Source organism: Centrocercus urophasianus, unplaced genomic scaffold, assembly GCF_019232065.1.
Source record: "Centrocercus urophasianus isolate 14NV4802_14NV808 unplaced genomic scaffold, USGS_Curo_1.0 seq_32, whole genome shotgun sequence".
NCBI lineage: Eukaryota > Metazoa > Chordata > Aves > Galliformes > Phasianidae > Centrocercus > Centrocercus urophasianus.
Genome location: NW_024884889.1, coordinates 9291051 through 9313764, shown reverse-complemented (window position 1 = coordinate 9313764; position 22714 = coordinate 9291051). Strand labels below are relative to the sequence as shown.

At 40.3% G+C, this 22714-nt stretch overlaps 1 protein-coding gene across 2 annotated transcripts in view; it reads left to right on the top strand.

Annotated features, from left to right (window-relative positions):
* The first annotated feature begins 4886 nt into the window (after positions 1-4886).
* The window catches only part of GUCY1A1 (guanylate cyclase 1 soluble subunit alpha 1), a 31989-nt gene continuing 14161 nt past the window's right edge, over positions 4887-22714 (top strand). The window contains exons 1-3 of one of the 2 annotated variants that reach the window (XM_042829860.1): positions 4900-4953; positions 13820-13959; positions 22158-22563. In XM_042829860.1, coding sequence (XP_042685794.1) covers positions 22315-22563 — 249 coding nt within the window. In that variant the 5' untranslated portion in view covers positions 4900-4953; positions 13820-13959; positions 22158-22314. Of the gene's footprint in view, positions 4954-13819; positions 13960-22157; positions 22564-22714 lie in introns of both variants that reach the window. The other variant, XM_042829859.1, reaches the window with a different exon arrangement.

Sequence of the window (22714 nt, the reverse complement as noted above, 5' to 3'; positions counted from 1 at the left end):
GCAATAACTGCATTGTTTCAGCACAAGTTTTCCACCAAAATTTGACATACTGATATACTCCTAGCTGCAGGAAATACATTATTCTTTATAGGTTGACCGTCATCTAAGCAGATACCAAAGCATTAGCTACACTTGAATTTCTGTACCTTGTAGGTACAGAATCATTTCACTTACGTGAAACAAGCTAAAATTTACGGCAGCATAAATGTACTTTATGGCATTTGATCTCTGCAACCCTAATTTCTTGACTTCTGTGCTCCCTGTGGGATCACTCTGCAGCTCCCTTCCTGCCTGCCTGCTAAGCTCCCTTCTCATGGAAATTAAAGCACAGTACAAAAGAATGCATTCTGCAGAGCTCATCCAAGAGAAAGTCGGGGCTTCAGCAGGGCACACACCTGGAACTAGGAGGTGAAAAATGAATTTGGATTACACAGCATAGGCACAGCCAATGTTTAGTACAAGGCATGACAAAGATTTCATAACAAGTCACTTGGGACAGGAAGTATTCCCTAACAATTTAAATTAGAGGAGGATGCAAAGACTTTGCAATTACCCAAGCTGGAACTTGTATTTTAAGTTGAGAGCTTTCTAAATTTGACTTCAGAAGAAAAAGAAACTATCCTCCAGCCAAGTGTCGTTGCTGCTCTGCCTAAAAACAGATATAATACTTGATCAGAACAAACCATCAATCTTCTGACTTAAGAATTTTGTGCAGGAAAGCATATCTGACTGGCAGGAAGATGTTTCCACAGGAAGATATTTCCTCAGGAAGTCAGACTACCTGTAATTTCCAGCGAAGAAGACTGAGAATCCTATTTATCTGTCACGGCAGTTAGAGCCATCATAGCATTTCTTTGACTCTTCATGGTAAAAGGTAAACTTCACAAAATTGTATTTCTATACAACCTACAGACATACTGTCACAAGCCAGCTAGTAAATCTAGGCAGTCCTTCAGGAAAGAGTAGGTTAACAAGAAAACCAGCAATACCAACAAAAATATTTTTGCGTGACCCAGGACAGCTTGCATGTATGTATACACAGTCTAAGTAGAAATCTGGAACCAGCTGTGTTTTCATTTATTCAGTGAAACAAAACCTTTCTTCTAGACAGACTTGAAATTTTCTTTGCAAATAAACATTTTTTGGTGAAAATGTATGCTCTTGATACTCAGGTCTCGCTGACCAAAGCTGTGTGACAGTAAGAATATGACCTGTACTCTTTGGAAAGGACAAAATAAGTGGGTCTTTCAGTTGAAAAGGGACAAGAAAAAAGCTTTTTAATACTGGTGCCCTTCTGAATTTCAGTGCATGTCCAAATACTAAGACCGATGTTCCTCAGAAGGGTATTTATGAGTCTTAAGGATAAGTAATATCCGAGATGATTTAACAATGTCCAGAAAAGAATAAATTGAGTTAGACGTAGATAAATCATTGAGAACTCTTCTGAATTTGATATAATCTCAATAAAAAGTCAAGAAGATCCCTTCAGGCACACCATGAGTAGTATGTTTTCCATAGTTTTCAACTCTCTATAGGAAGAACAAGCAAAGCAATACCAGAATAGTAACCAGGTAGAAGTTAGAGCTCAAACCCACAGTTAAGTTTGGATGTATTTTAGATAAAGCAAAATTAAATTAACTCTTTTGGCACTTTTATTGAGTTTAGAAGGTTCTTCAGAAGATATCTTGTATGGTACAATCTTTTTTAATAAGGTTTTAATGTGTTGATCCACCTCCAAGAATCATCCTTGTTCTGCAAAGCCTAATTTGACTACAAGCGCCACAGATCAAGTGGCTGTCACTTTTCTGTGTCATGTGCACCTCTCTTGCACTGGAATGGAAAGCTGTTGTGCTCCTCTCATCAGTCCCCAGTATTTGTCATTGAATGGCAATACTGGTATCATTTACGGGGTGGAGTTTAAATTACAATCACGAACTAGAAAGTGATTAAAAAAAAAAAAGTTACAAAGGAAAATGTTACACTTAAGGAGCAACTGAGATAGCCTATGCCTTCAGTGAAGGCACAAGAGTGTGGCTGCATTGCTCCTTGGTTTAGTAACCCACAGAGTAGAGGTGAACTGAGCCAGGGAGCCAGTTGGTTGACCAGCTTGGATTCAAAAGCTGCAAACCAAAATGTGCATTGTAGTGTATCCACATTAATATTATTTTTGGATAAATAATGGATTACTAACTGAAGGGGACAGCTTCAGTATCATTTGGGCTGCAACAAATTTTGCATGGACCACATAAGGAAGCGCAGTGCCAACAGCTGAAGGGAGGCAGTGCTTCCTCTCTGCTCAGCGCTGCTCAAACAGGTCTGAAGCACTGGATCCATGGCAGAGGTGCTTTCCAACCTTAATTTGCAGTTCTGTGGTCTGCCAGCACCTCCGGTCCCACAGTGCTGTTATCTGAAGCCAACCAGGCTAAGCCACAGTTGTTCATCTCCACAGCTCTGGGCTCCAGCTTTCTGTTCTTTCTCTCAGTATCAGAAATTTCAGTTGCCATGGAGGAGGTGATAAATTTGGGAGATGCTTCTTCAAAGACGTAATTTTCAGAACTTGGTTTAAATACAGCAGATAACAGTAAATGGCAATTTTGGAGTGTTAATAATGCTCTGAATGATGATGCCCATCTATTTGATTCGACTTACATTCTAGCACCATTGCAGCTCATGTTTACATCTTCATGTTCAGAAAGTGACCTTTAGTTTAAAAAAGGAATTGAAGAAAATGCATCCATTTTCAAGTATAACAGAAAAGTTTATTTATGTAGTTTTGTTCTTGTTTTTGTATTTATAAGATCTTACAAAATAAATTTATCACATCTAATTTTGCTTAAAGAACTAGCTTTTCAATGACTAAAGGAAAAAAAGATACTGTCTTAAATTAATATTTCAATTAATATAATTTGAAATACAATTTTCTTCTTCCAAATCCTCACTGCAAAGATCTAAGTCATCAGTCTTTTCTTAGTCTCATGTAATGCAAGCCATTACTGCTGTACACACAGTGAGTGGTGCAACAGGGGTGAACAGCAGCATTTCAAGGGCACAAGAAGACCTACAGGTGCCTGTCTCACCAAACCCACCTTTCTTACACCAGGCACAACAGGTTTATACTGCAGTGATCGTCATCTCTGAATTTGCATTGCACAGAATCTCTTTTGGCACTGGAAGATGGTAATGAAAACCATTCGTATCGGCTGCTTACAGCAAAAGCTGGTTTCCCAGGATCAGGAAGCTGACACTGAGCAGGAGGGCATTTGCAAATGAGAGCAAACATTGGCATGACCTTACCTTGTCATGAGACTACCCTTTGTTTCTAGAGGCAAGAAACACTATTTATTAACTCAGTAATTTTATCAGGTACAGTATTTCCCAGTGTAGTAAGCATTCAACTAAACTTCATCTTGCTTGTTGATAACTGCAGAAACAGCAAGAAAATGGGCTTTGGCAGGTTATTTTCTGCTGACTGACTAACTGGTTGTTGAAGGAATTCATCAGTTGCTTTATTGCAGCTGTCAGGTCTGTCCTCTGTCAACAGAGCAGGGAGGGAAGAACGGTGTGAAGCAGACATAGTTATGAAACCATTTTTCAGTTCTGATAGCCAAGAAGGCAAAAAGTCATGCACACCTTGAGATTTGGTACCTCTCTCATGTACAGGCGATGGGCTCAAAACCAAGAGATATGCCAGCTTTATTTTAGTTGATTTCAGCTCTGTCTTCAACACGAGCTTGTTAAGGTACAAGAGACAATTCCCTTTGGTTTTCTGTGGGTATGGAGCTCCCAAAAACCCATCCTTCAGTGCACCATGGCTGTTTTTCTTGGTGAAATCTTCTGTTTGCTCCCATGTGACTTTGTAGAGCAACAATCCTGCTGGAAGGCTGGTCAGTGATAACTGTCAGCCCAACATGGTTAACATTTCCAACCAGGGCTTCTGGGGCTCCACTGGTGATTTTGAAATTATGAAGCTGCGCTTTATTGCTGACAAGAGTTTAGAGTATGATTTCAGACCTGGGTAGCTCAATAAAAAGTATATGATGAATTTGTGTGCTAAATCAAGCTTCACTCCGCATGCCACTATTCTGAAATCATTTTAATTACTCTTTTCTCAGTTTTATTGGGAAAAGTACTGTTTCTCGTCTGTGGGGAAGTCTCTGGACTCTCGGGACATGCTGGAGACACAACAGCACACCAATGTGGTTACAAGCTGATAGTCCCCAGTGCGTCCTGAGAGTCCAGAGGCTTCCCCATGCTGGTTGCTTAACTGTCGGTTACAATCCTCACACATCAAAGCTACAGTGAAAATGTGTATATTGTGTATACATAAAGATACACTCCGTTGCCAGCAACGAGTAATTCTAAGCTCTGCCAGCAAACTGGGAACAAAACAAAGATGGTAGCACCCGATCGTCACTGCGTTCAGAAAGACACTTGTGTGGAAAAGATCATCGATCGACAGAATCACAGAACGGCCCGGGTTGGAAAGGACCGCAGTGCTCATCCATTTCCAACCCTCTGCTGTGTGCAGGGTCGCCAACCAGCAGCCCAGGCTGCCCAGAGCCACCTCCAGCTTGGCCAATAGTCGCAGCTTCCCGCCGCCTCCCGCTCCGCTGCAACCCGCGGCCAGGAGCTCCGCGCAGCCGGACGTTTCTCCCCTTTCCGCCGCCAAAAGGCCGAGGCTCGCGGCTCCGCGGCCGCACGCGTGCCCTCGGCCCGCCGCCGCCCCCGCCGCGGCTCGGGGCCGCCCGGCCCGCCCTGATTGGGCCCGCGGGGAGGCCCCTCCCGCAGGGCCTCCACCCGCCCCCCCCGCCCGGGCCGGCCTCGCGCCGCGCGGCGCCCGCTCCGCAAATACGTCTTGGCGGCGCCGGGGAGCGCAGCGGAGCCGTGCCCGGAGCCGTGCCCGGAGCCGTGCCCGGAGCCCTCGGCGGGGCCGCGGGCAGCCTTCGCGCCATGGTGAGTGAGCGGCGGCTCGGCGGGGCGCGGCGGGGACCCTGGACAGCGCTGGGACGGGGCGCGGAGGAACGGGGGCCGAGGGTTAGGGCGGGAGGCTGGAGCAGAGCCCCGGCAGCGTGGGGGCGCGGGGAGCCCCGCGGCCGGACGTGGGCACCCTGGGTTCGTCCCTGGCAGCGGTCGGCTCGAGCCGCCGGGGGCCTTTGTGCATTGTGTGGTTTCGAAGAACTCGCTATCCGACTGCGGGGCTGATGGCAGCCGTTCGGACTGGCCGGAGCTCCTCGCGATTAGGCGAGCTCTCTTATCTCGTTTGCGGCGCGATTCGCATTGTTGCACTTCATGAATTTGACACGAGCCTGACGTTTAATCACGCGCTGAAACCCGAACAATAACTTCGCTTTTGCATTCATTTCTTTTTACTGTATTGCTCAGGAACGGCAGATCACTTTTTGCTGTCGATTTCTGTAGCTTAAGTATTTTTCCTACTTTTTCGAGGCTGGTAATTGCTATTGGGAGTGGCTAGAGCTAGCTGTTTCTGTGGCTCAGGTTCAGTGAACGTCACTAGCCCATGGCCAGTAGTCCCTTTAAATATATATATAAAATCATCTACTAATGATGCTTGAGACGTTTTTCTCTCACATGTAGAGGAATACCTTTACCTATCATCTGTATTTTCTCCTGCTTCATCCAATGTTACTCCTACAGCAGGTTTATTTGCTTCTGCTGTGCACATTGTGAGGTGGCTTAATTACGTGCAAAAGATGAGTGGACAGGAAAAATAAAAGTCTTATGTGAAGATGTGATCTTGGTATTGCTGTATTGGTGTGAAATGAACTGGTTTGGAGTGCTGTATTGATTACAATGTTCCATGTACAGGTTGGTATGAAGAGGTGTGGTGTAACTTTTGTTTGTTGAAATATTGGTAGGGAAGACATTTTTGTTCACTCAGATTTTCAGTCGTAAAGTCTCAGTCAACAGTTGTAATAGTGCAATTATTCATTAGTGTAAACTGCAACGAAACAAGTGCAAATGTTCAAGTGTTCAGTTATCTAGTAGAAGACTGAGTATTACTTACTTGGAAATGGCATAATCTTTTAGATTTTCCTAAGGCAGGATTCCCAATGAAGCCGAGATCCCTTTTCATGTAGTTAAGATAGCTTGTTTCCAAATTGCAGAAAGTAGGAGCAAGGTGATGTATACTTTAAATCACATAAATAGATCCTCTCCTTTCTAGCATTAGGAGCAAAAGGTGGTGACAGTCCATACTGGAAAGAGGTTCCAGTAGCAGACTGTTTCACACAGTTAATCAGAAAATTTAGGCAATTGAAGCAATGAGGGACATGTGAAAATATGTTCCAAATGGGATGTTCTCTTCACTGTGAAGTGTCTTGCTTGGATGGTGTTGCTCTCTCACTCCAACTGAATGTACACTCATAGCTCTGCTGAGTACTCTTTTTGCTTTGCCAACAGCAAGAACCTTAAGTGAACTAGATGATTTTAAAGAAGGGTGAGAAATGCTATAATGGTGATATGAAAGATTTCACGCTGCACATTCTCAGAAGAGAAAAGCAATTGCTGATATCATGCTGATCCAAATTATCCAGGAAAAGTAAGAAAAGAGAAAGGAAACCATATATTGAGATCTCTTGTTTTTGTTTGTTTTGTGGAATTGTGTAGCCTACAGCTCTTATGACTCATGGCAGTGCAAGATTATGAGGCAAACACAGCAGGAGAAACTGAATTTAGTTCTGTAGTGGTATCTTTAATCCTCTTTTTTTGCCACAATCAACAGAAATTGTTCACTGCCCCTTGTCCCATTGGTTCAGTACAGTAGATAGAGAACTATGAAATGAGAAGAAAAGTGAGAAGTCAAGGCTGGTATTCATGTTGTGTCCATAGAAGCAAGTACTAAAGTCATGTGTATTTGTGTTATTCTGGTGAATGTTTATTTAAAAATATGTCCATAACCACTCTGTGACACTACGTTTCAGAACAGATCCCCTAGTGAAATCCAAACATAAATAAGAATTTACCAAAAAAATGCTCAGAATATCAGTAATGATCAAAACCTGGCTATGTCATGTAATAAAAGATTATGTCACAGCCACTATGAAGATGAATGCTGTCTGAAATTCTAAGCTAAGGTCGAGAAGCAAAGGAAGCAGTCCAAGAACTCAAGGTAGATTCTGTAGAAAATGAAGCCATTCTTCCTTTTAATTGAAACTCTTCATTACACCAAAATATGTTGTAAATTGTGTTAAAAAAACAATAATAATAAAGAATATTGAGCACTGCAGTACCCAGATGTAATATTCTGAGTTATAAGCAAGGAAATATGTCTTACAAAGTACTTGGCCACTTTTTCTATCTACTCTATGCATTCTGTAGGTCTTCCATGACTGGTTGTACCAGCTGTTAGAGAATCAAGTTTGTCTTATCAGTGTTCAGGGACAAGAAAGAAACACTATTCAGGACAGAGTATTAATATGTATTCTGCTTTAAAATGTCAGTAGGATTTATGCACATGCATAAATGGGGTAAGGCTAGGGTTTAAACAACTGTTGTTTCTTTTTTGTTTGCTTGGTCATTTTTTTATTGTGGGTGTTTTGTTTTGTTTTGTTTTCCCTAGTGAAGATGGGAAAACTTGCTAGAAACAGCAGATTTTTTATTACATTTCTGCTTATTGATCTATGAATCAATTGAAAAGACCGTGTTAATACCTTTAAAGCATCTTTTAACTTGTAACAAAATATCAATTGCTATTCATTTGGTAGCATCCTGTTGGTCCAGTTCTTTGGTTTTCCTAGTCAGGTGATGCCACTGCTCAATTAGTAATAGTGTTTCCTAGTCAGTTTAGTTCATTTATGCCCTATAGTTCACAGAGTATCCTTATTTATTTTTGTAGACGTGGAGTTCAGAGCAATCTGACTTCTACTCTCATTTTATTTCTTTATGAAGTAGTCTTCATTCATTCATTTGTTGAGGAGTGCGGATTCCATTGCTGCCAGTTATTCTGCTGCTTCATCATCTAATTTGGAGCAAAGATGTTCTCTAGGAATTAATTTTACTTCACTGTAGAGAGGTCTTGCTGTGTCCTCTTCACTGCTGAAGACCCCATTTAAATTTGAGGTGTAGCACTTCCACAGGCTTTCAATCTTTGAGGTAACTTCACTTTATGGGAGTACAGTTTTATGGGATACACTTATTTTCCATTTATATTTCTCATGACGTGGTAGTTTGCTTAAATGGAATCAATGCCTCTGCTAAGATTACAGCTTTCGTGTTTAAGTGCAGAGTAGTCCTTCTTGATTGAAATGCCCCTTTCATGCTTCAGAGCCTCAAGGCTACTTTTAGGAACTCTGCCTGCTTCTTGAACCTGGCAGCATTATCATTACTCTTGATTTCATGATTCTCGATTTACGGACATTATTCTTGATTTCGTTGCTCTAACTCTTTTAATTAGTTCCTTAGTGTTTCTTCAAGCTAACCCACTGATCGACTCTTTTCTTGCATATTCATTCCAGAAGTAGCTGTTCCAAGAGAACGGTGCCCTGCTAGTAAAAGCATTCAGACAAATGCAAATCAGCACCAGTAGGCTGCTTTCCCACAGGCAACACGCTGAACCTAGCTGATAAGCAAGCAGTAACCTTGCATATTATGTCTGAGAGGGCACTTCTTTCACCATCCCCCCTTTGACTGTGCCTCTCACTGTGCAGAGAATGCTGCGCTCTCCCTGCTCGAAAGCCAGATATTTTTTCTCTGCCTCTGGGCAAGGGGAAAAATACCTGAAGGAATGCACCCCAGCGTGTGGCTGTGGGGCACAGGGCAGCCTGAAGCTGTCTCTTGGGGCTGTTTGCCTGTGACTTGCACTTTATGCGTGGCCGTGCCCATTGATCCTTTCAGCTGAGTCCATATGGAAAATAGGTCAGCCGTGCAGCGGCTCAGGAATAGAGCTTTGATTGTGTGGGTTGTAATATAGAAAGCAGGGTGTGCACATTATCATGGAAGAGGCTGGAGGCAGTTCCAAAGATTTTATCAAGCGCTGTGGAATCTAGCCCTTAGACAGCTATTTGTATTATAGAGTTACAGGGAATATTCCATGCAAGTCATCCAACTGTTTCAGTGTGAGTAAAAAAATCTTACTGTGAGGCAATGTGTTAAAATCTTTTTTTTCCCCCACGAATGGAAATCAAAACAAACATACTTATGAAGTGAACTTCTTCCTTAGCCCCATTCTAAGATATTCAGACTGAAAATAAGTCAGATCTTTTGGAGAAATGATGTTTTGTGGGGATCCGGCTGGTGGTTTTAGTGCACTTCAATTCTAGCATGTCACGGATTCCAGACGGTGCAGTAAAAGATGGTTCCTGTGATTCCACACACAGTGGTTGCTGCTGAACTTTCCGCTTTTAATCAGCAATAGTACAGTTTTTGAGATCCCAGGAACAGGTCTTTTTATGGTATATTAAACAGGAATACGTTGTGGGGAGGAAACTGCCTTTCTAATGCTGTTTGAGGTAAACATGTTTAATTTCATTTTAACCTTGCGTTCCACTTGGTGCTCCATGCAGATGGAAACTGACAAAAGCTGTTCAAGGAGAGCGGATTTCTCTCTTCGGCAAATGCAGGAACCCTTCACACATGAGAGGGCATTGTAAAAGGCACTGGCTGAACACCTCAGCAAGATTTCCAGTTTGTTACTTGGGAAAATTGAGATTTTGCATTTCCTCACAATTATTATACGTTTTGCAGACGGAGGACGATATACCCAGCTGTCTTGTTAGTAGGGAGGGCTATCTGCTAAAAGCTGGGTGGCCCTGTAGTCTTGGCTGCAGGCACTCTGGAGCCTAAAATACTCGTTGCAGTTGTTGTTTTAAATAGGACTGCTAAAAATGGCAAAAATTCCATGTCTTTAGGGAAAGCATGCATCAATCTAACTTTTAATTTAACTTTTTTTTCTTTTTGCCTAAATTGTCTTCGTAGTTTTCCCTTTGCACAGACAAGCTGTGAGTGCAAAACCATTGGTCTCTGGTTGAGAAAAGTGCTCAGTTAATCAAAAAAACTGTTCAAATTTTGGTGGAAATAGCCATTAGTCCACAGAATTCACAGAGCACGTTGAAGGGTAGGATTTTAAAATTTCCACATGGGGAAGAATGGTATGAAGGATAAGTTAAGAGACTTAGCAAGGCTTTCGGACGGTGTGGTGCCAATTATTTTTTCTCTCAAAAAGGTCAAAAAATCATGACAGGAATGATCAATTAATTTTAGATTGAATGATCTTCTAGCGAGGGAAACCCGTGCAACTGTGATGAAGAGAGAGAAATTCACTCCTTAGTCCAACTGTGGTTTTTCTTTTGTGATCACCAGTGGTGTATCTCATTGCCTCACTTTCGAAAGAGGCATAGTAGCACTTTGTATCCCATTTTTCTCTCTTTGCTATTCAGAGGGCAAGCTCTTCAAGGCAAATAATGATATTTTGCTATATATTTGAATATGTCACTGATCGTAATTTGGGCCTTTTGAAAAGTTAAACAAGTAACGCACCTAGCAAAGGTGATAGAGAAAAAGCAGTAATTCCAGCAGAATGCAAGATTACATTGGCACAGTTTCCCAGCTAAGCATTCTGTCCAAGGATAAACTCATCAGGCAGAAGGTTAAATTTCAGTTAAAGCAAAGGCTCCGTAGGAATTGTCATGTGCTGACCAAGTGTCAGTGTCACTAACTGAATGGTGGCCTCCTTGGTTACTGAAGTGTCATTCAGTAGTTCCTTTCTCAGACAAAAAATTCAGACAAAATTTGATTGTGTGGTGGAAATGAAATACCGTGGAGGAGATGCAGCTTTCAGTTTTGAGTTAGGTACGGCTTGCAGAACGCTTCAATAGGTTCATGAGGCAGAGCCTACATCGATCGCTTGACACTGAAAATCTACAGCTGATCTGAAAATTAGCATCAGCTTAGATGAGCTCTGCACTTACTCTGCGTGTCATGGTTGTGTGTCTGGGTTGTGAGAGATGGTGCATGATAGTCAAGTAATGTGGAAAAAGTCACTGTCCACATCAATGGTAAATTTTATAACTAGTGGAGTCACAGCTTAGTCAGAGTTTGAAGTGCACAAGTATACCAGACTTGAGAGAATGGGAGGCATCATGACAAGATACGCATTATTCCCTCAGCAGAGAAGAGACTGGCACTGGGAAGTAAGAGTAACATTTGTTTTTTGACTGTTAATTGATATAATGTAGGAAATGTGCTTTTGTACCTTCCTTGCAGTTTCTCTTTGGAAATATTTTACACCTCTAAGCAATTGTCATTTCTAAGCAAAAATATATTTAAATGATAGAAGGCAGCTAAATGGTAAAAGTATCTTTTAAAATAGGATTTGAAGCAGCAAAGAGCAAGGATTAGTGGATGAATACAGGATTATGATTTATATGTAGTAAAAGCTAGAAAGGAACATCCATCATCGCCCATGCTGTGGACACATTTTAGTTAGCAACATATTGGAATAGGGAAAAAAAGGAGGTAAGAAACTGAGAGCATACAAACACCTTACAGGTTTGGTGTATTAAAAAAAAAATAAATCAGTTTTTATTGCAGTTGCTGCAACTTCTTGTATTGTAAATGGCTGGTCTACTTAACATTGGAATAAATATGCAAAAAATAATTTTTATGCAACAGTTTTAATAATGTATTCTCACTCGTTTCTTTCCCTACTATTGCTCTACAACCACGGAAAACACTCATAATCAGTAGTCAAATATTAACGAGTTAATTCAGAACATTAAGGCGGAACTTAAATTAGGTAATCGTGCTTTCAGCAAAGAAGCTACATTACTTTTCAATGCACTCCTTTTGTTAGTTTGATATATGATAGACAACGTGGGATTTAGGTGCTACTTATAAACAGTTGAAGGCTCAGAACAAAGGTTTACGACATAAATATGCTGCACAGAATTTGGAGATACTGTGGGAACTTCATTCCTGTATGATCACAGGATGCTAGAAAAGTTGGTGTCTTTGTCTCATTAGGAACTGCTAGGTGCAAATATTTAAACCATGAATTTTCAGTATCACCTAAGCTGTAAACAGAAATATCCAATATTCGTGCAAAGACTGTAAAAAGCAAGGCAGTCTTTCTTTTCTCTCCATTTTTAACATCCTGAGAAGACGAACTCTGTAAGATTCATGGTATTTCCAGGTGCTCCAAAATACCAAGAGGCTTAAAGACTTTTTGTCTTGGCATGAAGTTCTTCCTGAAGGTGGTACTACATTTCTTCATCCTTAAACTTACATCTCTCATTTTATCTTCTGGGAACTCCTGCCTATCAATCCTTCCCTTTGCCCTGACTATAAAAAAGTTCTCTTAGCCTTTTCCTTGTGAAATTTCATGTATATTCCTAGAAAAAGAGAGAACTGCTTATAGAGCACCATCTTTCTCTGCATATACGCACAGATGGAACCTATTCCTTGTCATGGGATTTCTTTGATAAAGAGCCCAGTTAATGATACATTTAGCTTTCCAATCAAAGGAGAATTTCTTTTCAGGACAGTAATTCAAAATCTGTTTGAGGTAGTTCTCTGAGTACATGTGAACTTTCCAGGACTTGCTTTTGGTTTATTTTTAGGGTTTTATCTTGGTTTACTGTCCATGCCTTTACACATCTGAAACAACAGAGCTGTTTTTGGTGCTGGTTTAGAGCTCCTATTCAAAGCACAAATAGGTAACATTACAAATCGGAGATAGTACTCGATTGTCTGGCCCTTGCTTAACCCTCATAATTATTTTAAAATTGTTTCTGCCTTGAAGTAAAAGGCAGTAAAAACCAAGGAGAGTCTGTGGCAGCTTGCGAAGCTTTAAATAGAGATGCATTTTTCATCACAGTCTCCATCTTGGTAAGATTTTTGAAAATGGTGTGGTGTCTTAGCATAGTGGGGGAAAAAAAACAACCACCCAGCAGAACAGGTGATCATGGTTGGTGTGCCATTTTAAAGGCTTAGAGAATAGTAAATACAGAGTGGGTGCTGTACATCATTTGAGTGGGAAGCCGTACTTTAACGGTCCTTCAGCTCCCATGTGAGTTTTTTGATGTCTGGGGAGTTTATCACTGCAGAAGGTGACGTGCTGCAACCAAGATGTTTAACAGTTACGTTTGATCTTAATTTCGCTTCATAATGAAATAAATCTGAGACAAGCCCATTGCCTCTGCGAAAGCAATGCAGCCCAGATCTTCTGGAGTCCTTTCCTACCACTTTAGGGTTCAGACTGCAGCCTTTGAGGATGACAGGCACTTCACATCTTCACATCATTCACACCTGTCATTTCCACATACCTGTGTGCTGCTACGTCTTTTGCTGACACTCCAATTTGGAGCACTAGCTTCTAATGCAAGACTCTCAAGCTGTTGCTTGTTCATGAGGACTGGAACACGAAGGCTCCCAGCACTGAAGCATCAACGGCCACACCTTGAACTACAAACTAAGTGCTGATACAGTTTTCTACCTTCTGTGGTGGAGAAAAAGCAGTTATCAGACTAAAAGAACTGTCTGATCCTTTGGAAATTTTTCTATTTCATTGTTTCTCTTCTTTCTTAAGGATTTTTTAATCTTTATGTCCTTCTTTGCTTTCTTGTTTTGTTTTTTTTTGTTGTTGTTGTTGCTTTTCTTCTTCCTTGTTCCTTTCTCTGTCTTTATCCCCTTACTCTCCTTTTTCTATTTTTTCTCACATATTTAAGAACAGCAGATTTTAATCGTAACATTAGTTTGCAATGAGAAAAACTGCTATCTGAGAAGTGCAGCAGAGCTTTGGTGTTTAAGGCTTAGGTAAGTACACAGTGATGTTAATGTAACTGTACATCATACACTTGTACAGGTGGTGAGATCAACAACTGTGGACAGTTGTATGTTGTCTACATTGACTGACTTACGAAAGCTTCCCCTTCGTTTCATGCTGTGCAGTGTTCAGGCTCTCTATCATTAAAAAGGCATTTGTTTGGATCACAAGCATGTTTGGTAAGTATCATTCGTATGGCCCTTGTCTCATGAAAATAGTGAAATCACCTGCCTTGATTAAAGGAGTCAGTATCTGCAAATGGGGAAAAATACTTGAGAACCTTGCCCAGAGTTGCACAATTTTGTGGGAAAACTTGCAGAAGAGCCCTTATGGTCAAAATGCATGTAATTTATCTCCACCTGAAGTTGTACCTGAACTTGATTTTTTTGTTGTTTTTGTGTGTTTTGTAGCAGAAAACATCTGTAACCATTAAACTGAAAAGAAAGGTGCCTTCTGTTCCAGCCCTGAGATATTATGGTAGAGAATAATTAGGAAAGTGGCTGATCTCAGAGCTGTTTTCTCTGCCTTGTGCTCTAGGTAAAGCAGTGTCAGTAGCTGCATGATGACTGTGAAAACCTCTGTTCTACTGCCTGTTCTGATTGAATATACCTCTTTAATAGATATTTTTTTTTCCTATCTGAAAAATTGGAAGGCCGTGACCTTGCTGCTGCAGGACAAACTATCTTCACTAATTAGAAATTCTTGCTTTTAGCTTCTCATGCAGCATGTTTGATCTCAAATGAGACCAGTTGTGTGTTTAATATCATATCTCACACCAACATGCAAAAACCCAGAACAACAAAAGCCAAGGGCATATTTTTATTCAGAAACAAGAGAACAGCCAAGGCAGTGTTTTTGTGACAACAGTAGGAGAACTGATGGAGACTAATGCTATTCCTGCTATACCCAGAAGCTTACTATTGCCTTCAGTGTGAGTTGGCATGAGTTCCTAAATATGAATAAATATGAAAGGCAGTTGTCTGTGATTTTCAGTGTGAAAATGATCTTGTAGGCATTGTACACACAAGTCAGAGGTGACAAACATTGCATTTAAAATCTCTGCGCTTGAAAGCTACTAGTGAAACGCTTGGCTTTCTGCAGACCTAATTTTCAAGCCATTTTCTAAGATCTATAGCATTCAAGGAAGTTTTTAGTACTCCATGATTTCTAAAACTTGCTGTTCACTGTAATTTAAAGCTCTGAACACAAAGGGACTATTTTAATGTATGCACTAAGACACTGTACTCAATGTTTTGTATTCCTCCATGGCACTCCAGTATCTTTGGAAAACAGTAATGGTGTTTAGGGCCAGTTTTGTAAACAATTCTGCACATTCAACTTGAGGCAGATGAATTCATGCAGATACAGGGCTCAGCAAGATAAGTGTCTTTGAAGATGCGGAAGAATTATTTGGTCATCTCCTGATGCTTTAAAGTTAATACCGTGATTCTCAAAGGAGAAATAACTTCATGCATTAGCAATTGGCAGTTTTAATAAGTTTATTGTTTCATTTATTATAGAAAATGTAGCAATCCTGGTTAAGTCATAAATACTAGGTAAAGATTTCAGTGAAAAACACTCTGAGACAGAAAGCTATTCATTTCTTTTCTATCACAGCAGATTACAATTGTTTTTTACTTTCTTTGGCTCTAGAAAGCATTTCCAATCTATGAGCTAAACAAAAGTCAGATTTCTCAGGTACACAGAGTTGTAGGTATGCTCAAAGGAGAAAGTTTGCACTGGTAAGCTTGAGAGATACAGCTGTAAGTAGGTATTTGGGAAGAATCAGTAAACACAACAGTTGACAACTACTTCATGTTCTAGAATCACAAGGCTTTGCCTTTTGTGAATTCTAATTTACATTCCCCTGACTGCATGCATGTCTTTGATCTTTGTGTTTAACTCCTTCACACCGCCATGAACATGGTATTTCTGCAAGTCAAGCTTTTATTCTTGAAATGGCAGAAAGAGTGCTGAAGACATCAGTTTGTTTACATGCTTTCTTCTTAAGATGCTCACTAAAATCTGCACTTTTGTGGACTGCAAATGCAGGCTGAAGGGAAATGCTATATTTAAAATATATTGCTTTAGAAGTGTGGAAATAATTCTGGGCATTTGGGATAGGTTTTGCTAATGTTTGTTCTCACTGTTTCAGTCGCTTCCCCCACTGTGTACCTGGATCACTTAAGGTGTCACCAATTATGTCACTTTATTATCAGGAGTTCTGAAGACATTTAAATAATGAGTTGTGGTTGCACACAGCAGATTGTACTTTCATGAAATATCTCTAGCTGTTCCCAAGAACGAGGGCCCATGAGCAGCCAACCTTCAGAGCTCCCACAGTTAAAGTAGCTGGAATTTTCATGAGCACCACCTCTATTATAAGTGCTTAGCTGGTGGTGCTACCCATGTTTTGGACCTGTAGTGGAGTTGAGAGGATGCACCACAATCCCAAACTGCTATTTCTGCCTGAGAGCATGATGGAAGAGCCAAGAACCAGGTGCTGTGGGGCTGCCTGCTGGGCTTGCTATGGAATGTTTTCACAGATTGCCTTTGACTAACAGGAAGAGAAACATTTTCCCACGCTATCTTCTCAGCATGCCTCCCTGTTATTTGGTCCTAACACAGGGAAAATATTTACCCTGTGAAAGTGCGTGCGATACTTAAAATGACAAATATGTATCTTATAAGTTACGTTTGGGAATCGGCCCTTCCTTTAGTTACAGGCCAAATCATGGGTGCAGTAATTAGGGTTTCCCGCGTGCATTTAATTGAAACCAGTCTAAGCCTCTCTTAGGGTTATATTTGGATGCAGGAATTTGCTGTAGACCACTGGAGGGAAACGGGTCGATCAGTATCAGAAATTCAGTGATACTTTAAAACTAGGGATTCAGCCTGTTTCCAAGCCCATTGGTTTCTATGCTGAGGCACAGAGCTTGTTGTTCTCATACCAACGTTAATATTTTAAAGCAGAAGAAGCATCTGTCTCAGGATGACCTTAAATGACATACATTAGAAGTTTTGAAGTTTGCTTATGTATTCCCTGAAACTTATTTTGTGCTGATTGCCACGAGAACAAAGGAATAATTCAATTTTCTTATTTTCTGCATCTCCTAGCTTTGAAGTTGTCATTTTTGCAGCAGATCACAGTCCATGAGACGTGTATCACTGTGGCAATAACTGACTGCATTTCTCTGTTTCTTAAAGCAGTTCATGAAGAAAAGTGTACGAAGGTGAAGAAATTTCACATGAAATGGGGAGAAAGTCTTGTAAGCAACGTCTAGATTTTTAGCTTGTCTTAAGCTGTTATACAGGACACAGGAACAAGTCACCATGTTGAAATTGGGTTTGGTAAAATATTTGGGCTGTTGAATTAACAACTGATTACTGTGGGTTGTAGTATGTATTGTATGTAATACTACCTTGAACATAGATTAGTAGTCACTGCAATTTCACTAGGCATTTAAGTACGGGCAGTGGTATTTCCTTTCTACCAAAGGTGTGCTGTGATTAACAGAACTGTTGTGAGTGTACTTCTTTTAGAAATAGCCCCAAACAGAGCTAAATCTGGAAGTCAGGACACTGGAATTAGGCTTGCACAGCACAAAATGGCATTTAGTGCTTTGGAGTGAAAAATAACACTTCCCTAAAGGGCTCTGGTGTACAGAGAGATTAGAAGTAGGGACAGCTTGCCAGAAAGAGGGGTGGATGTTTACAGGGGAAAAAGCAGAAGTTAATGCCTGACAAAGCATATTCCTTTCTGGAGATAGAGTATAATTTGAGGTTGCTGAATCCAGTCATGTCTGGGGTACCACTGACTTATTGTGAAGTCTGCTGTTAAAAATCATCACATCTCACCTGACCTACAGAGAGGATAACAGTCTTGTCTTGAAGTATAGCCTTTGCTCAAGTAGCAACTGTGCAGTGAAAGAGCCTAGAATCTTACTGAAAACAAGGTATTACTTTGTAGTGTAAGTACAGTGGTATCTACACAAGTGTAGTAATGATCACAAGTGTAGTGATGACATAACAAGTGTAGTGATGATTCAGTAGTCGCCTAACACCCAAGTCCTTGGTTTTGCAATTTTCCTTTTTACACTTATATTCTTTATGCAACTTGGTCTTACTGATATTTTAATTAAGTTTGCCTTGTTGCTGCAGATTGAAAAATCCTATCCCTACAGTGTACTACATCTAACATGTACATTACATGCTATTCTTGGCCAATGACACAGCTGTCCTCAGGTAGGTTAGCCAGTGTATTTACTCTGTTAATGACAGAACTAACTTACTAGAAAGGAAACAAATGAGGCATCCTCAAATTTCAGTGGAAGGTTTAGTCTCTGAATGAGGAGATGCAGAGAAAAACCTTGGTCCTGTCTACAAGGACGGACGTCCTCCACTTAAGTCAACAACTGGCACTAACTGGCATTGTTCTGTTAGGACTTAGTGCCACTCAGACAATTGGAAACAGATTTGCCTGTCTCCTCCAGTTACCTTTTGTTTCCTAAAGCAGCCATACTCAAACAAATTAACTTTTTGAAGGTATGTGCACACTGAATGTGTTCAAGTTCAATGAAGCAGCCCAAGTAAGTTAGTTTGCTTTCTTGTGCAGGATTTAGTGAGATTAAAACAAACAAACAAACACACTTTGACTTCTTAAAATATTAACTTCTATTTTGATGCAGACTTGATCCATTTTCTCTGAGCATCTTAGAAGGCTCCTTAAAATCTTTGGAAAAGGGGAAATCAAAGCTTTGATTCTGCTGCTACACATATCTCCATAAGTAGAAAAAGTCAAGTGTTGCTGTTGCATTTCAGAATTTAAGACAAAATGACAGGATTTAGTTTTATTCCCTGAGATTCTTTGCTAAAAGAGCAAAATGCACACTGAGCTATTCCCAGTAGGGTGGTGGGTTCTAATCTGTCTTGCTAGGAGTTACTTGTGGTTTGCCTGTGTGTAAAGAGATCGTGCCTTGCTCTGTGCAGAGACCTGCTGGCAAGGGGTAAAAGGCAGTGATTTCTTTAATCCCATGAGGATTAGAGCTTGGTGGGAATTGCAAGTCTCCATTTTGCATAAAGACAAGACAGATGTTAACAACTACTTGCCGTTCAGGCAATGACTTCCAGACCACACTAAGCTCCTTCAAGCACTGCAATTGCTCTTGTGCTGCAGAAAGTTAGATCCAGTCAGTGATATATTTTAAGGGTTTTTTTGCATCAGTCAGTATACATTTTTTTATATTTTTTTTATATATATTTTTAAAATTATGGCTCGGTGTGCAGAAGTTCACCTAACTGAGATGTCTGACTGAAAATAAAAAGAGACACTATGGCATGACATATGCTTCTCTGATGGAATGACGTAGCTTATGTACAGAAAAAGGTATTTCACATCGCGTCTAATTTTTCCTCCCATGTCTTTAAGATTAAATAACAACTTAAGCTACTGTTAGCAAGTGTTGTTGCTTAATTCTTATAAATGACTGCATTAATAGAAGGCGGTTTTACTGCATGATTTATTCATTGCACTCTATTTCATGGAATTGTCAAGGAACTGTTTTAGCAGAGGAAAATATTCAGAAGCAGCTAGTACAAATAATCATACAGGAAGACCTTTTGGCTGTAAGACAAGTACAGATGTAAATACACAATGAAATGTTTGCACAAACCATTTTGAACACTGTTAAATTATTCTACTGCTATGACTATGCCATGTGAAGTCATCTGAGTTTTGCTGAGTGGCACAGTGCCACGCTGCGTTCAGCCAGACACTAAATAAATTTGTTGCTTGCAGTTTGTTCTCACCACAGATTATTTCATTTCAATTTTTCAGTTTGCTTCCAAAGGTAAATACGACAGCAATTAATACAGCAGAGATGAAGAATTCGTATAAAACACTGCTGCTCCCGTGGGATAAGCTCTCACAGAGCATGTTTGGAGAGGGATCAAAACCAGAAACTTTTCCGTATTTTTTCAAGTGCCATATTTTTTTTTTTTTCTCATGGTCAGAAAATGTTTTTAAACGCTGTGAAAAATGGGAGGGCTGGAGTTTATAATTCTTGAAACGCATTTGCAAGTGTTTGATTCAACCTGTGACACGTACCGTATCTCATCTTTCTTATAACTTTTTGAAGTCCATCATACTGCTGGAATTTCTTCTTTAAACACGACACAGATGATTCACAGTCCTTCTCCTGACAGACGTTCAACAAACACTGCCCAATTACAGTTGGAGTGAGGCAGGTTTTCCTAGAAAATGATATGTTTGCTGAATTTTAGGTAGATTAAGTGCAAGGTACACTTAGGATACCAAGTGGAATTGGCAGGCCAAGTGCATAATCTTGCTTTGGTCACCACTTTAAACTTGTCGTGCCTGTTAAGTTGATACTGGTTCGAACTGGGATATATGTATCAAGGGACCATTCCCTTTGTTCATGGGAAAACAAGAACTTCAGGACATTTACACTAATAGTACACTAATTAATACACTATCCTAGCATGCCAGCGAGCTTCCCCATGTAATTCCAGATTACTAGCTTCTAGAAACAGAAAAATAGTTCCACCAGCAATAGGGGAAAAAACAAACCAAAAAGCCCAACCCAACTTTCAAAATTCAAGTATTTTTTTCTTTTAAGATCTAGGAGTAGAAATATGTTGAAATCTAAGGCCCCAAACAGCAGAATGTTTAAGTAGACACATGTAAGTTCCATCACAGCCACTGATCTTCTCATCCTTTGACAGTGGTTCAAATGTATATGATAAATGTTATCCCTTCTCTTAACAGTATTTCAATGCACGAATTCAACAAGAAGTACAGTTAAGTACAGGAAAGGTGGATTTTTTGTTGTTGTTTTGCTTTTCTCTTTTAATAATGTAATATGAGGTTTTATAATGGCTCCTGAAGAAAAATATTTATGTATATATAACGATGCTTATATTATAACAATTAACAATATGTGTTCATGTATATCTAGAGAGCGTGATCCTTGCTTGGAACGTTGCTCTGCCACGTTTGCTACTCAAGAGCATGCAGCACTAAAAAATAAAGTGCTACTGATATTCATATAGTAGAAACAAGTCAATTTCAGCGTTGAAATCAGGAATATAAAATCTTACGCGAGCATTCTTTTGCCTCTTCTTCTTCTCCCTGTGTTTACAGATGCTTACAATAACAGTTTCGATAGATACCCTCGGGAAGCTGGCCTGCCACCATCGGCATTGCAGCACACTTGAAAAGGGCCTTTTCTGCCAGGTATTTTTTTCAGCAGGAGGTCCAGCCAGAGTGCCTTCTGCTTGTTGCTGCTTTCATCTGCAGCACTCGTGCAGCACTCCCCTGCCGTGCCATTCATTACAGCTGTTTCAAAAGCAGCAGTTCATAACCTGTATTAGGGAATTAGTTATTTTTTACCTCGGTCCAGTGGCCCTTCAGTTGTCTCGGAGGGAGGAATAAGCAGTGTGGTGCACACAATTAAAGCCACAGTGCCTCTGAAAGAAAACCTTATTGGGCTGTACCTCCAGAGAGAGAAATGTAATGCTTCAGCTGCTTCAAGAGTTGCCAGAAGCTCTCAAGGGTTATCTTGAATTGCATGGGGATGAGGAGATCTGATTAAATGAGGTATGGTCAATGGAAAATGAATTAAGTCTTACTGAAATAAATAAAACAAACAGGGAATTAATTCCAAATTAAACTGAAATGCTCAACTCTGGCTTTAATGCATTGTTTGAAAGGCATCACCTTTAAAAGCATAAAATCTCCTGGTGTTTCCAAGCAGCTACATCAGTTACGTGGCCTATTTCCTACCTGCTGTGGGCAGTAGCTGTGGCTTTTACAGCAGGCACTAACCCATGGTCTTGGACGGTCTGCTGTTCCAGGCAGTTGAGGGCTGACTTCAGTCAAATAGTTCTCTGCTCCAAGAAGGATGCCTTTGGCATTGATTAAATGGAGATTTAAGCATCCATTACAAATCAGGTTCATTGTGCCACTTCAAGTAGTTTTAATAGCTGCTTATGAAGAATTAAAAAGATTTTTCTCGTTAGAACTTTGCTATTTGCTCTTTCAGGAACCTCATCCATCACCATGAACAAAGATGTATCAGATGAAGCAGCTCCTCTGCCTTAATCACTGGAGCCACGATTCAGCCAAGCACTTAGCCATGCACACAATTCTAAATACCTGAAGCATTCCAGTCAGTAGGGAATACGTGCTTAAAATACTGCATGAGCAAAGCTGAAGTGTTTTCTTGAGCAAGGCTTTAAGAAAGCCATTATTTTAATGCATGCATGGCATAAACTGCCACTTCATTTTTGAAGGAGAAAATAAAATAATACATTTGTGTGTTTTTTGTTTTTTTTTTTTTCCTTTCTTCTTTTCTAGGGGCACACATTTGTTCCTGAGATGATTTATAGCTACCAATAATCTTCCATGGTGGTTGCTTCATCAAATATTCTGGCATCTTCTTCTCTTGTTAGTAAACAGAAGAGTATTATTAAATACCAAGCCAAGTACTCTTATCCTTAATAGACAGTACAGCATGTTCTGTACAAAACTGAAAGACTTGAAGATCACAGGGGAATGTCCTTTCTCCTTACTGACTCAAAGTCGTATTGCTGATGAACATGAGAAGGGCTGCACAGAAAACAGCTCCAGAGCAGCTTTGCCCATCTGCAAAGAAGTCCATGAAAAAGACACTCAAGGAAACCTTCCACAAAGGAAAACGAGCAGAAGTAGAGTGTACCTGCACACGTTAACTGAAAGCATCTGCAAACTAATATTTCCTGAGGTAAATGGATACTGTGTATTAACACCAGTGTTTCATTATGTACATTAAAATGCATTTTGTGCAAGCCTTTAGATCTAAGCCTTCTGAAAGCCATTTTGACTTCAGAGTTTGTATTACTATGTAGGTCAGCAGAGGTTAAATCGTCATTTCA